Consider the following 17,306-nt stretch of genomic DNA (forward strand, 5'->3'; position numbering starts at 1 on the left):
CGTCGCAATGGAAGCTTCCTGAAGAACCAAGACCGAAAAAAGCTGATCAAGTTCGATTGAATGTGAAGAAGGATCTAAAGATATGTTCTTCGATTTCAACGGCTTAATGTACCCTGAAACCAGGTTGTACAATCAATAAGAATAGTTACCTGGAAATTCTATGCAGTTTGCGTGAAGCAATCTGAAGAAAACACCTGTATTTGTGGAGAAATAATTCATGGCAATTGTACTGCAATAATACACCTGAACATACTTTACCATGAACATTCTGCTGAACACCTGAACATACTGCTTTATCATGAATTTTTGGCCAAAATCGACACTGTTATGATACCTCAGCCTCCATATTTGCTGAACACAGCCCCCATGAGACTTCTTCCTATTCCCCAAGCAGAAAAGACGAAGTTTTACCAACACTAAAAAGATAAAAAAACAGAATAGCTGAAGAAACTAAATGCCACACCAAAATTGTATTCCAGAGGTGCTTCAAAAATTGGAAAAAACACTGCCACAAATATATTATAACTGAGAGGGAGTACTTTCATTGGTAAAAAAATCATTGATGAACAAATAAGGATTTTTAAGAAAAACTACAACTACGTATTTTACGATCGGACCTCATACATGTTAAATTAAATTACAGAAGTGAACTGGTATAAATTTTCGTTGTCTTTTTTTTTCTTTAATAAAAATTCTATTACTTTCTCTGTATAACTTATAATATAGTTCACCACAGCATGTAAGATCATGCCATTTTTCTACCATCAAATTATACCACAAAGTAAAACCACTTTTGTTCCAAAAACAACAAAAAATCAAATAATTTTAACAGTAATCTGTTACTGAAGATTCAGTTACAGCTTAAATGTATTTTTTATAAATTTAATAGATTCATTCTTGTCTCAGTTTTGATAATTACTAAAACTTTTACATAAAAAAGTTAAAATAAAGGAACAGGCAAATTTATTAAAACAACACAAATTAATTTTTCTAAATTTTATTTTGAAAAATTAATATCAATAGAAAAAAAAAACAAATTATATAATTTAACAATAAAGAAATTAATTACATATAATCTTCATTAATATTTTTTACATCGTATTTATTCGATTTAAAAATACGTAACGTATTATCGGCTCCGCCAGATAAAAGATATTTTGGATCTGACCAATCAGAGCATAGTATTTTATCTTCATGTCCCATTAAATCAAACAATGGCACCCTGGTACTGTAAAAAAAAAATTGCAATTAGTTTCCTTTTTTTAATAATTAAAAACTGTTAACTGGAAGTTTAGAATGAAAGTAAATATTAGTAAAACAAAACAATGACAAGATTAAAATATATTGCCAGAGGTAAAGTAATAGAAAATTAAATTTGGTGACATAAAATGAAGACTGAAAACCAAAATAATCATAGTAGAACTAATAAATACAGGTTTGTAACATTTGTTTACAAGAGTGTGGTTTACGATTGATTAAAAATATGATCCAGTGTTAAAACAATGAGTGAAAAGAAAGGAAACTTATGAAAATGACAATTAAAAGGAAAAAAGAATCTGGCAATACTACATACATATTATGGAGTTGTGTGAGTAAAAGAAAAATATGGATGGAAAATGGAAGGAAAACAGGATAAAACCGATTTATAAAATAAAAAAAACTATTAGTCTGTGATCATGATAAATCAGAACTGACATACAGTCCAAGTTAAAAATACTTAACAAAAAATATTGTGCTTGTACGATAACCATGTCTAACTGGTGCTCGTGTTATATAATCAACAAATAAAAACTTGACTAATTTACTTACTTTCTAATATCCCATAACTTAAAATGGCTGTCATAAGCTCCAGAAACGAAAAGGTTCTCTTCAGTAGTCGACCATCTTACGGTCTGTACCCATTCCATATGCGATGTAAATGTTGCTTTTACCACAGATCCTTCTGAAAACCAGAAACAAATGACACAAAAAACTTAGGGCAACTTATAGCAAATACACAATACCAAAATAATTTTTTCAAATCATCATTACCATATAGTCATCGGCATGATAGCCATTTCTTAATCAAAGTTATTTTTTTCTCTTCAGTCATTTGACTGATTTGATGCAGCTCGCCAAGATTCCCTATCTAGTTCTAGTTGTTTCATTTCGGTATAACCCCTACATCATACATCCCTAACAATTTGTTTTACATATTCCAAACGTTGCCTGCCTACACAATTTTTTCCTTCTACCTGTCCCTCCAATATTAAAGCGACTATTCCAGGATGCCTTAATATGTGGCCTATAAGTCTGTCTCTTCTTTTAGCTATATTTTTCCAAATGCTTCTTTCTTTTTCTATTTGCCATAACACCTCTTCATTTGCCACTTTATCCACCCATTGATTTTTAACATTCTCCTATAGCACCTCATTTCAAAATTTCCTAATCTTTTCTTCTCAGGTACTCCAATCGTCTACGTTTCACTTCCATATTGACCGACGCTCCAAACATATACTTTAAAATCTTTTCCTGACATTTAAATTAATTTTTGATATAAACAAATTATATTTCTGACTGAAGGCTCGTTTCGCCTGTGCTATTCGGCATTTTATATCGCTCCTGCTTCGTCCATCTTTAGTAATTCTACTTTCCAAATAACAAAATTCTTCTAACTCCATAATCTTTTCTCCTCCTATTTTCACATTCAGTGGACCATCTTTGTTATTTCTACTGCATTTTATTACTTCGTTTATTCTTCCGTAGGACTTCATCCATGCCATTCACTGTTTCTTCTATATCCTTTCTACTCTCAGCTAGAATTACTATATCATCAGCAAATCATAGCATCTTTAATTTTTCACTTTGTACTGTTACTCCGAATCTAAATTGTTCTTTAACATCATTAACTGCTAGTTCCATGTAAATATTAAAAAGTAACGGGGATAGGGAACATCCTTGTCAGACTCCCTTTCTTATGTTCTTCAATTATTACTGTTGCTGTTTGGTTCCTGTAAATGCTAGCAATTGTTCTTCTATCTCTGTATTTGAACCCAATTTTTTTAAAATGCTGAACATTTTATTCCAGTCTACGTTATCGAATGCCTTTTCTAGGTCTATAAATGCCAAGTATGTTGGTTTGTTTTTTTAATCTTCCTTCTACATTAATCTGAGGCCTAAAATTGTTTCCGTTGTCCCTATACTTTTCTTGAAACCAAATTGGTCTTCTCCTAACACTTCTTCCCCCCTCTCCTCTCAATTCTTCTGTATAGAATTTTAGTTAAGATTTTTGATGCATGACTACTTAAAAGTTAAAAAAAATATATCAAAGTTTACGGGAGTAGTAAATTTTTGTGCCTATCTAATTACAACTAGGGTAGATGCTGAGATTCCTATATTAAAATATTATCTATCTATTAAAGGCAAAGTATGGTTGAAGACCACATTTTTTTGTCATACCATTGGACTGTTTTGTTGCATTCTGTTTTATTCTGCACTCATTTTATTATTAATATTAACTGCTACATCACAAATCCTTATTTATATGTTTCATATACAGCTTATATTGCTTATGACTTCTATTGTCTCATATCATTACAAATTCAACTATTGTATAATGTAAATTGCTTAAAAACGTATGTATTTATTAGTAGCTGAAAAAATAATTATACCTGTCGATCGAGGATCATAAAGTCTAATGTGTCGATCAGCTGATGCTGTAATTAAATTTCCACTAACTGGAGAAACATGTACATCAAAATATGATTTATTTCCAGGTATTTCACATTTAATTGCACCATATTCAACATCCCAAACTTTTAACGTATGATCCCAAGATGATGTTACGATTTGACCATCTGTTAACCAACAGACTCCAGATATTGCTTCTTTATGACCTTTTAATGTTAATAATGGTGTCTGAAAAAAAAAATTATAATATAACATACATAACTAATATCTTATCTATTTAATATATTAATTACTAGCTGTTTCCTGTGGGTTCACTGACATGGATTTGTACCAAGAATAAAGTTAACATTTCAAAAGAAACATTTAATTTTTGTTAAAATTCTACGTAATTTAAAGATTGATGTTTTAGAGGGATTATATTTAGTTTGTTGAGGATTTTGATCTTATCAAATTTATTAATAAACTAAAATAAATCAATTTAATCATATGCAAAAATGAAAAATCTTTTCTCGTAAGATTTTATTACAATTTTTTAATTTTTCAATAGACAGCACGACATGTAATGTATCAAATGTAATTTTGTTTTTGTAAGCATGTGTAAACATTTACATCTTTGTATTAAACCGTGGAATTATAAAATCATTGAAAACATTACCAAATGGAAAAACACAGAGCAAGTAATTAACTAAAATTCTTATATGAAGTGCTACCCAAAAGTTCGGGGAATTTTACCATAAATTATAATTTCCACTGTCTCCTTCAAAGTAATCCCCTTGGTCACTGACGCAGTGATCCCAGCGGTTTTCCCATGATTCTATGCATCCCTGGAAGTCTGCAGGTGTAAGTGTTCGAAGCACGTTCTGCGTTTCTTCCTGAATCTCCTCAATTGTGTTAAAACGACGGCCTTTCAATTGAAATCTTATTTTCGGAAAGAGAAAAATGTCGCACGGGGCAAGGCCAGGCGAATAGGGTGGTTGGGTTATCACTACCGTCTTTTTGGAAGCCAAGAAAATCCGAATGGCTAGCGATGTGTGTGCTGGTGCGTTGTCATGGTGCAGAACCCAGCTGTTACACCACAGATCTGAACGTTTGCGCCTAATGCTTTCACGTAACCACTTCAAAACTTCACAATAGAACATCCCATTGACAATTTGACCAAGAGGAACAAATTCCTTAGATGTCGAAAAGAACAATCATCATGGACTTCACGTTGCTGCGAACTTGGCGTGCTTTTTTTGGCCGCGGTGAAGTTGGCCACTTCCACTGCGACGACTGCTGCTTAGTTTCAGGGTCATACCCGTATACCCATGTCTCATCACCGGTTATGATGTTGGAGATGAAGTTAGGGTCATCTCTCGCTGAATTTTTCAATTCACTACAGACAGCTACACGATTTTGTTTCTGGTCGCTGTTCAACAGTCTCAACAGAAAGAATATTCAAACTGCAAAAGGCATGCAGGCTTATGTGGAATCATTATAACAAAAGGGCAGTGTCTCGCAACGGGAAACTACAACATTACAACACAGCTGTCTTGCCGGTGGCCTTGTATGCTGCAAAAACCACAGTAATCAGACCAAAATTGACCAAAAATTCATGAAATCGAGAAGCAAGAACAGAAAATCCTCAGGAAAATCCACTGTGTAGTCCTCACAGACAAAACCTGTATCACGGGAACCACAAATGAATTGTATGAAAACACCGACTCAGTCACCAACAAATTTAGGGAAAGGTGTCTACAATTCTAGGGACTCTTATGCAGGATGGGTGAAGGTAGACTCGCTAAGAAAATTTTCAACATCATCAAGGGAAGTAAGTTAAAGTTCATTTGTATGAAAGAAACAAAAGATGACCTGGAATGAATGAACATCTCAGAAGACACAATGGACAGAAGGAAGTTTAGGGATGAAATTAGAAAATTGAACAAGATTCAAAAACAGAAACGATAGGAAGAGATGGACGGAGAGGAGGAAGAAGAAACATAGTGAACGGATGAAGAAGTTTGAGAAGAAAATAAAACAGAAGGAAGTAAAGGCATGACTGGCTCAAGTTCACCACACTCTCCTAAAGGGGAATACTCGGAAATAATAATAATAAAGAGAAAAAAGTTGCAAACACTAAATTTTTATTAATAATATTAAAGCATACCCTAATTTGTGACTTATTATCTCGTCGAGCCCTTTTACTTGATGAGGTTTCAAAATCTGAATCAGCACCTCTATGAAGAGCTGAAACAATAAAAAAATATTACAGTAAATTATATAAAAAGGTTCCTTAAAATTTTTTATAAAGACTGGAAAACTGTTAAAACATGTATATGTAAAGTGACTTATAAAACGTGTCTAATTTTTCTTTATATTTGAAATATATTACAAATATCGTAGCTTTTAGATTCTATAACATATATCAGTCGTCTGAGAAGCTTAAAGCAGGCTGTGATTATGATAATTTTGTAAAATTTTAATGGTTTAACAAATTTTTTTTGGTTATACATTGATGGGAGAACTCACTTGTTTTTTTAAGTACAAGTATATTTAATGTTTGATTCTATAAGTTATTTTTATTTATTCTTAAAACTGCAAAACACTTACACCTAATTACATTTACTTTATGACAGATGAATTCTATAACCTAACTGTGATTAGAATCCAGAACCTTCTGAATGAAAGGCAGACAAGGTACCACTCGCCACAGAGGTTAGCAATATATAAATGTAAATGAATTGCTTTCTGAAGTTTACTTATGTTATTGGCCGATTGATGAATGCCAAAATTATTTAATAATAATAAGATGGAAGATCTCTATGAAAGATCATTCATAACACATTGCTGCCTATTATTAAACATAAACAAAATATCTTGATGTTTATTCTGATGACATCAATTATAGTACAGAGGAATCTGTTGGCAATAATTTTCAGGAACAAATAATCGATCAATACATGCTATGGAAGCATGAATCCTGTGGTATTTTACCCCATTTCATTAACCTTAAACAAAATAACCATCATTGCAATTTTTTTTTTGAGAGGCTGTAATGCTGTTATTTGCCTGTCTTATGCATTTGTTTCCTTAAGGTTCTTGTCACCATAAATGAATCATCAATGTAAATAAATGCCAGAAAAAATCAAATTATTCATATAATTTATCACAATCGCACAATATACTTAAAGAAAAAAAATTACTGATCATGCCAACCCATTTAAGCACCAAATTACTTTGTTTATTTTCCTTTTAATTTTGAAATACATAAAAATCACACAGGTTATAGAAATTTTCAACTTTAACACACAGAAAAAATTATATTTTAAGCTCTTATAAATACCAAGAAAATTCAACAGTACTGTTGCCAGCTTTTGTTAATACATAGTAAATAAATAAATATAATTTACTACTCACAAGCAGACCATATTTTTAATAATGAATCCCAGCTTCCGGTAGCAAATTTCTGTGATGTAGGGTCAACAGAAACACATTCAACACTTCTTTCGTGGCCTTTACACATATGTATACATTCAACAGAATTATTTGATACATTCCACTCCCATAACATTGCACTTTGATCGTGCGACACACTAGAAGAGAAAATATACAGAAGTAAATTAATATATTAAATAAAAATTTCAATTTCATTAAACCTACATACAAACTATATAGATTAATAAAAACCTCTGTATAGATAAATAAAAATAAATTATATTATGTATTTGTAACTTATTACACAAAGTGATTCCAAATCGCACAGCAATCTCTTGGGAGATGATTCTACAGCCAAAAAAAGGTCATATAAACATAAGCCAGAAAACGGCTCACTAGCGAGTTTCAGCTTGTGAAATATTTAGCTTAGCTTTCTGCTCCCTCTGTGAAATTAACCTCAACTAAAATTCTTCGGTAGAAATTGAGTCATAAATTTGGTGCTTCCATATGGTTCTTGATCTAAGAAATTGAATAAAAGTAGTCCCAGACCTCTATCTTACTTAGGATTTAAGAAAAAAAAGAGGGTAAAACACAGAATTTTCTAGGTTTTTAATTTTTTTTAGGTTTGGAATAAAATAACTTTATTAATTTACCAATAAACAAATAAAAATTTCTAGTTAACATTGTAGAAAATCTAATTCTTATAAAACTGATGTAAATAATGTCTATTAAAACTAAACACAAATTTTAGAAGTTCAACTCTAATAAAAAAACAAAACACACAAACTGAACCAGAAAGTGATTTGATTTTAAACAGAATGATTTACAAACAAATGCTAAAGATTATAAAAATATATTTGAAAGACATCATTCTAAAACATATTAAAAATTCTTATTTTTTTTTTTTTGATTGGCGATAACAGTTGATCAACAATTAAATTTAGTGTTTAGCATTTGAATATTCATTTGAGTGGCACGTGATATTATTGTTCGGTCAGTCATTCACAATGGGGGACAACACAATTTTTTTTTTTATTTGGAAAAGTTGATGGACATGTTGCTAATTCATGATAAAAGTAAATAAAAATTGATTGGTTGTGTGTGAATACCAGGAAAACATTTGGGGCTTTGCAGTCAAGTTCAAGAAACAGGTATGCTTAAATCAAAACAACTATTCGATGTTGGTTGCAAGCATTTTGTGAGAAATACCGATGTTGAAGAAGCAATAATGAATGCAGTAAAAGTATCTCCCACCTCAAGCACCAGAAGGCTGTCACATCGTTTTTATGTTTCAGTATCAAGTGTGTGGCAAAAATTATGAGCAACAATTATAAATTCTTGTACACATGTTGTACAAGAATTATTACCATATGATTTTGATAAACAGATAAATTCTGTCGATGGTTAATTAATTAACATCATCCTGATTTTCTAAGTAATATATCTTAAATCTAATTTATAACAAGTTCATAAAATTTGTAATGAGATTAACACAGAATGTTTTATATATTTCTAAAACATAATTTGAGAGATCAGATGGATCCATTTATTAAATCAACACAGTGACTTGTTTAAAAATTTAAAACAATTTGAATATGAATTTTGTGAGCTGAATCAACTAGAGCCATTGAAATCAAAGCTCTAAAAACAGGCTTTATTTCAAATTTACAAAAAAAAAGAATATATAAGATGTAAAACACAGTAATTAGATCTTAAAACTTACCATTTTAATTCCGTTATTAAATTTTATTAATACAATGGTAAATATGTTATGAATTTTCAAAATATGTATATATATATATATATATATGTATAAAAAAAACTTACCTAACAAATGAAGCAATGGAATCATTCTGAGATACCCACGCGACACCTTTAATAGCTCCTGTATGTCCTGGAATCGTTAATTTATGTTTTCCTTTTGTCGTCCATAAATGTAAAGTGCTATCATAACAACCACTTATAATCCTGTAACAAAAGATGTTATTTAACGATCTGTATAGTTACAGATAATCATGGTTGTTTCTATTATTAGCATTTAGTTACTCTTTTAACATGAAGGTAATAATATATATATCATTTCCTAACACTTACACTAAAACTTTCTGGATATTGATATGACAGTACATTATAATACATGGGAAGTCCGAAATGTAATGTATAATTGCTCATTTTTTTGTCTTGTAAACAAGAATTTACATGTATTGTAATGCTACTTGTTGTGGGCTTTCTATAAACTGATGTTTGGGTTTTCCTGTTAATGTCTTTGGTGGTAAATCTGTTGTTGTTTGAAGTTAATTAGCACAGTGGTCGGTAAGTTGACGAATTATTTGAATTTTCAGAAAGTTTTATATATATAACTTTTGTGAAGTCAATCTTTTCAAGACCCATATTCTTCTGTACTAATATTTACTGAGCATCAAAATTTTCTTTACATGCTTCCTAATAACCAACTGTAATAATTATTTAAACAGTTGATATGAGACATCCAATTTTTGGAATGTAGGTAAAGTAGGGAAACCGTTGAATTATGTTTTTGAAAAACATAAATAAACAAACTTTTATAACAAAGTCACTAAAAAAAATCCATTTCAGTAAATTCTCACCATTTTCCTTTAAGATGAACAGCAGATACCCAATCATCATGCAATAAACAATCTTCTGGTTCGGGTGACGGTAACTTTTCAAAATATTCAACAGTTATAACACTTTCTGCTGACAATCCACGATCACTGATATGTTCTGATAATTGTGAACGTATTAGTTCACCAAGAGCAAGAAAATCAAATTCTATTTCTTTCCAATCATCTGTAGAACTTTCTGTAAAATATTAACAATATTTTAAATTTAATACATATATAAAAAAAACTGTTTTTGATATATCAAAGATATACAAAATGTGATTAGTGACATAACGCTGCTTACATCAACCTCTTTTATTCAACGAAAGAAATCAGAAAAGTTAAAAATTCTAGCTACTGACAATTTCTCCTCAACAGACTACTAGGGAAAACAATACAGTATATAAGTATAGAAATTATGTAAAAAAAATTCTACTCTTTCAATAAGATTTTGAAATACAGAATCCACGGAGATTATATCTCTCCATACCTTTGATCGATTGTAATCAAAATTAAATTGCACCAATAATCTGCATTCAAATTCATTGTACAAAATTACACAAAAATTGGTGTATTCCATCTGAAGATGTCAGATAAAATGATTAATGCCACAAAATAAAATTATCGCATACTAACTACATAATCATGACATACTAATGTAAATGAATCATTTATTTAGTAGAATGTAACTTTGAGTAAAAAAAAAAAACAACACAAAAAACCTTTAAGGTCTCTCCCCCTCGCTTTACAAGGTTTTGAAAAAGACCAAACACTACCAGAAAGTATCTTTGTTAACTAACATTAAATTATTATACGAAAAACTTTACCTAACCTTTTAAGTAAATTATTGAGACAAAGGATATCTCAAAAGAATTAATTTACATGAAATGCTCGAACCACTTGAAATCAATTGATAGATGAATACTTGTTTTCATGGTAGAGAGGTAGGTTTTAATGTTTCCTGTAGTTTTGATTCTACTTGTTGGAACTACACCAACTTTTATTCAGACACAGGGCAACACCAATGCTTCACATCTGCATTGGAAGTAACTTTTCTGGTTCAGCCTCCCGCACATTATGAACATGGTCACTGCTAGTAGTCTCTAATACATATGATATGTCCAAACTAACTGATATTTCCATTTTTAGATTTTTTTTGGCAAAAAACACTTGACCGTTATCAGCGCCCACAGTAAAATAAATAAAAAAAAAAAAAAAAAGGAACAACAGATAACAAAAACTACATTATGAAAAAAACTAAAAAAAAACAAAAAAATAAAATAACACTAAAACAAAAACAAAAACTACAGATTTAAAAACAAAAACCAAAACTTACAACTAGAATCACAGTCTGAATAATAAGAGAAATAAATTTAAAACAAAAAAATAAAAAATTTAAATAAAACAAATAAATTTCAACAAAGGAATGATGGGTCTCTTTTTGGATAACAGAACACTAAAAAAAAAAAACTTAAAAAACTAATAAAAACAATATTAAATTCTACTTTGAAATGGGACAAACAGATACAAGCAACATTGGTTGATTCAAGCTGCCGGAAACATGAAAGATTATGTCCTTGTATCTAGACACACAAAAGTTGCCAAAGAGATATCAGCTGGACACTTGTAACTAGTGATGTATCAATCAGTCTGTGCAAGGCTTTAGGGATATCTACTTTTTTTTTGTCTTCAGTCATTTGACTGGTTTGATGCAGCTCTCCAAGATTCCCTATCTAGTGCTAGTCGTTTCATTTCAGTATACCCTCTACATCCTACATCCCTAACAATTTGTTTTACATATTCCAAACGTGGCCTGCCTACACAATTTTTCCCTTCTACCTGTCCTTCCAATATTAAAGCGACTATTCCAGGATGCCTTAGTATGTGGCCTATAAGTCTGTCTCTTCTTTTAACTATATTTTTCCAAATGCTTCTTTCTTCATCTATTTGCCGCAATACCTCTTCACTTGTCACTTTATCCACCCATCTGATTTTTAACATTCTCCTATAGCACCGCATTTCAAAAGCTTCTAATCTTTTCTTCTCAGATACTCCGATCGTCCAAGTTTCACTTCCATATAAAGCGACACTCCAAACATACACTTTCAAAAATCTTTGAATTAATTTTTGATGTAAACAAATTATATTTCTTACTGAAGGCTCGTTTAGCTTGTGCTATTCGGCATTTTATATCACTCCTGCTTAGTCCATCTTTAGTAATTCTACTTCCCAAATAACAAAATTCTTCTACCTCCATAATCTTCTCCTATTTTCACATTCAGTGGTCCATCTTTGTTATTTCTACTACATTTCATTACTTTTGTTTTGTTCTTGTTTATTTTCATGCGATAGTTCTTGCATAGGACTTCATCTATGCCGTTCATTGTTTCTTCTAAATCCTTTTTACTCTCGGCTAGAATTACTATATCATCAGCAAATCGTAGCATCTTTATCTTTTCACCTTGTACTGTTACTCCGAATCTAAATTGTTCTTTAACATCATTAACTGCTAGTTCCATGTAAAGATTAAAAAATAACGGAGATAGGGAACATCCTTGTCAGACTCCCTTTCTTATGTTCTTCAATTGTTACTGTTGCTGTTTGGTTCCTGTAAATGTTAGCAATTGTTCTATCTCTGTATTTGAACCCTAATTTTTTTAAATGCTGAACATTTTATTCCAGTCTACGTTATCGAATGCCTTTTCTAGGTCTATAAACGCCAAGTATGTCGGTTTGTTTTTCTTTAATCTTCCTTCTACTATTAATCTGAGGCCTAAAATTGCTTCCCTTGTACCTGTACTTTTCCTGAAACCAAATTGGTCTTCTCCTAACACTTCCTCCACTCTCCTCTCAATTCTTGTGTATAGAATTCTAGTTAAGATTTTTGATGCATGACTACTACAAATACTTTGGATATCTACTACAAAACAAAAAATCCATTCATTTTTTCAGTTCAATGAATTCAATATATATTTAAATACATTTTGATATATTTAAATTTTTTAATTTTTGAAGTCAAGATACTCAACAAAGTAAAATAATAAATAAATTTTTAATATTAGTATATTATCGCATCATAATTTTTAAAAATATCTTTTCGACTTTTTTAAAAAATTTCGAAGCTGACTTATCAGGAGAGGGGTATTACATTATTTTAGCGAGTTTATTATTTAAGAAAATAAAAACTTGAATTGCGAAAAAAAAGTTTTTTTTTTTCATTTTGGCTCCCATATTCATGGGAAAACATTCAAGTAAAATTATTTAAAAATAAAATAATCCCCAAGTGAAGAAAATAAATTTAAAAAAATTATAATTACAATCTTGTAAACCTCCAAGCAGGTATCCTCCATTCAGATTATTGAAAAATTAACGAGATTCATAAAATAGTGTTATAAAACATACAATCAACAGAGCAAAAAATATTTTTCAAAATTCAAATGGTGGTTCAAATTGACATGTCCCTTTGATGTATTATGTTGATTTATTATGCTAGTGTATTATGTTATCTAGTTTTCTTTGATCCACAACCTTGTAATCTGTCTGGATGATCGTGGGACTGTATATATGATGACCTCTGAAAGAGGCTGATTTGATAAATTTTGATGTACTGTCTACAATTACGTTCTTTGCTCATGTGGTGTTTGATGTGAGCTAGTCTGAGTTTTTTTTGTCAGATTTGTTGTATATATATTTTGTTTGATCATGATTTGTATTGTCTGTCATTCAGAGTGTTTCTTGATGTAATGTTTAGACAGTGATGTATTGCATTGTGGTGTATGAATGTGTGAGTAGGCACATCAACTCCCCCCCCCACCCGTCGAGAAGTAATGCTTCTTTAAGAAATTCCAGGAAGGGTGAGTAGCCAGGGGTGTAGGTTTAGTTGGTAGTGTGCAAGTACACATATGCATTTAACTACATCTCGTGGAACCTGTTAACAACTCCGACACTACCATATGACATCTGTAAAATGGATTCCCCACCTCTACAAAAAAGTTCAAATGGTGGAAACTAATTATTAACAACAAATCATGTGATGCAATCATTGTTACAATTAAGGAAACTCGTTGTAACTATTAAGTTATTTTATTAAGAAAATACTTAATATAAAAAAAAATTGGAAATAATATTGACACACTGTAAATTAAAAAAAAAATGTATAAGATAGTTTCAATACATACCTTTTAATAGTTCATTCAATAAAGTATTCAATTCGTAAATTCCTGTATTTGAAGGAACAACGAAGGAAGTATCAGGTACTGAATACCTAAAAATAAAATTAAAAAATATTTTTTATGATATTAACTGAACTTTAATATTCCGCATGAACAAAAGAGAAAATCTTTGTTTTAATTTGTTATAGTATCTTTTGGATAAGATGTTCAGTGTTGATTTAAAGCTAGAATCAAAGAGCAAAAAAGACAATTTTAGCTGCATGCATGGCTGTAAATTGATTCCTTATCTTTCCATATGACCCGCTAGCAAAGATGGGAACTCCTAAACAGAAAGCCTTCTGCGTTTTGCAGTTTGCTAAATATGAATGTACAGTGGTTACAGTTTAAAGAATGTTCCATCGAAAGTTTTATCATGATCCTCCCAGGGACAAGAACAGCTTGAAATGACTGGATGTCTAAAAAAAAATTGTTGAACATGTCAGGGAGTCTTTCCTAAAAAATCTGTTAGGAATCTGCCCGCAAACTAGTGATGCTGGTGTGGAATTCTTTAAGGAAATGATTATATATGATAAATACGCGGCTCTTTTTTCAACTATAAGATGGACAAGAGAATTTTATTTTATAACAAGATTGTTGCATTTCCTCATTGGCATAACTATACATGATAGGTTTAATTGAATAACATCTTGCCTGACTGCTGAATTGATCAGTATTTAATGACAGGACTTGTTTATGGTGGCCTCTAAGATCAGCAAAGTGATTTTTTTTCTTTTAAATTTATGAAGGATCTAGTGTATATGTCATCGTCATCTACTAATCCATCCGATTTGAGGCACGGATTAAGCAGATGTTTTCATTACTCTAGATGTGCTAGTTAAAGTGCAGGATGAACTCTCCAAAAGAGTAACTACTCCTGTGACAAAAGATGCTCACATTGTACAGTTGTTTGGGAAAACTGTAAGACTTACGCTTTCATTTTATTCTTGATTCATTATAATATCAAATTATTAAATAACTTTACAACTCCAATATTCTTCTTCTTCTTGCATACCCTGTATAACTTGTATAGAAGTGAAGATCATTCCTGACAAAATTAACAAATTAATAATTAAAAAAGTCACTTACCACCATTTTTTTTATGCATTCAAATGCTTTCGTAATAAAATTACATCATCAGGAACTTAAAAATGTATATTATATTCTTGATAAAACTAAAACTTCATTGCCATGTAAAGTATGTAAAATATAACAATGGTTATCATGTGTTTAAAACTGTGTCGACTTAAACGTCCTGTCATTATGAATGTCTCGACCGTTATGTCGACACAATTTTAACACATGACGACTGTTTTTACTTTATATACTATGCATAAACACAACTTTACAATGGAATTATATTTTGAAAGTGCTTGAATGCATAAAAAATTGTTGGCAAGTGGGGTTTTTAATTATATAATCATACCAATGTCATGTTTGAAAAAATTATTAAAAATTAACAAATTTGAAATTTCTTCTGCACAAAAAATAACTGGGACATTTATATATAATTAAAATAGTGTATCTTATTAAGAATCCAAATAACATGATTATTTGGACAGGCCTGAGAATGACCTTGAAATGAGGTGGTTTTTAATTACAAATTTTGGAATATCTATCAGGTCCTGTTTTGAGATGTGCAAATACTGCAAATTTAAAAAACAAAATCAAAATCTGAGATCAAATAACACTGGAAGGAATCAAAAAACATTCTGTTTTTAGGTTAATACCAGAGAAATAAACTGGAAGGGGAATCATGGAGTTATTTCTGCTCCATCACTAGAAAATCCTACACATTTTTACAAAAATTTATTTTAATTTCAGCAACTTTTTAAATAAAATCAATTCATTTACACCTCATTAAATTGTGCATATTTCATATATATATATATATATATATATATTTGGACCATCAAATATATTTACAGGTTAAAAAGTTACAATAGATTTTCAAAACAAATGAAATTTGTAAAATATTAATATTTTGAACATTATATAATATAGAAAATTTGAGAAGATAAACATTTTTAAATTACTTTCTTTTATATTGATTTCTTTGTGTGCTGATTTTGATGGTGGAAAATTTGAAAAAAAAAATAGTTATCCAACCATTTTTGAAATTCTATGTAATGATCCTAGACGTACAAAATCTGGTTTGTGAAATTCAACAAAACTTTAGTACCAAGCAGGATATGCTTTCGCTTGTTTGTGTTAATTTGGACTACTGATAATATATATGTCATGTTACTCATAGATTACACACAGACAAACGTTAAGAAATTTCTTGTAAAACCATACTAGTAACAATCTCCATATTTTAAAAATAAATCCTTATAAACCATCAAAATTGTCTATTTCATTTTTAATCGACCTAAATTCTTTTTCACAACACTGTCAAATTTCATTAGAGAAAGATTAAATTACACACACTACATTTGATATTTATTCTAAAAGAAAGAAAATTAATATTAAAAGCATGCAACATCACAATGTATATTTTGTCATTAGTTTTCAGCATGCAATTTTTTTTAATATCATACAAGATACCTAATAGAAAATCAGGAAACATTATTGCAAAGAAATAAGTACTGGTGGTAAACATAAACACTGATAAAAAAAGGTAACAAACTTTTTAAAAGACACTAACTTTTTAATAACATCTACCACTGCAATTTTAAGACATTAGGGTTATTTTTATATGATGCAACCTCCAACTTTTGTAAATTTCAATACTTTTTGGGATTTGAAAGTTAAAGTATTTTAATTGTATTTACATTTTATATTACTGAATAAACTCTACTGTAGATCTTCATACAGATAATTTAAGCAATTATGTTTAGGTAATAACCATAAATGAATATATAAAAAAAATGGTAATGAAACTTTACTAACATGAGGTGTAACATAACCTTACATACTTCAAAACTTTACTAAAATAAATTGTTTATCAAACAATTTTTAATAATGAAGAGGAAAAATATAAACTCTAACAAAACAAATAAACTGTATATGTTAAAAAATTACTAAATTCTTTTATTGTGATACGAATTTTTCTAAGATAATTCACATTTAATAAATTAAAAAAAAACATATTTTATTTCTTAAACATTTATTCACAATTAACTGTAATAAAAACTACACTATGTACGATAATAATAAAATATGAAAATAATTACTGTTGTTGTTTTGTTATAAATCGTATCTGCAGTTGTAATCCATCTATTTTAGATGTAGATGCTGCCATTTTTTTTAAATAACATAATTTCTTCAAACGCAATACGAACACGAGGCTATAGCCATGTTGTTATTGTAGCGCCGGGTGGTTATAATATGAACTGAAAGATGAATAGACATTAAACATATTTTTTATTAACGCCTTGAACTGAATCTATTA

The 17,306-nt window shown here is 30.0% G+C and overlaps 1 protein-coding gene across 1 annotated transcript; it reads right to left on the reverse strand.

Annotated features, from left to right (window-relative positions):
* Nucleotides 1–991: 991 nt before the first annotated feature.
* LOC142333841 (ribosome biogenesis protein WDR12 homolog) lies at nt 992–17,244 on the reverse strand. Its single transcript, XM_075381397.1, has 9 exons — nt 17,089–17,244; nt 13,883–13,968; nt 9,690–9,903; nt 8,911–9,051; nt 7,066–7,241; nt 5,816–5,895; nt 3,651–3,897; nt 1,810–1,942; nt 992–1,228 (listed from the first exon to the last, which is right to left on the reverse strand). Exons 1-9 carry the CDS (start codon nt 17,154–17,156, stop codon nt 1,066–1,068), a joined length of 1,308 nt encoding a protein of 435 aa, XP_075237512.1. The 5' UTR covers nt 17,157–17,244; the 3' UTR covers nt 992–1,065.
* Nucleotides 17,245–17,306: the final 62 nt, after the last annotated feature.

This window comes from Lycorma delicatula, chromosome 13 (assembly GCF_047948215.1).
Source record: "Lycorma delicatula isolate Av1 chromosome 13, ASM4794821v1, whole genome shotgun sequence".
Taxonomy (NCBI): domain Eukaryota; kingdom Metazoa; phylum Arthropoda; class Insecta; order Hemiptera; family Fulgoridae; genus Lycorma; species Lycorma delicatula.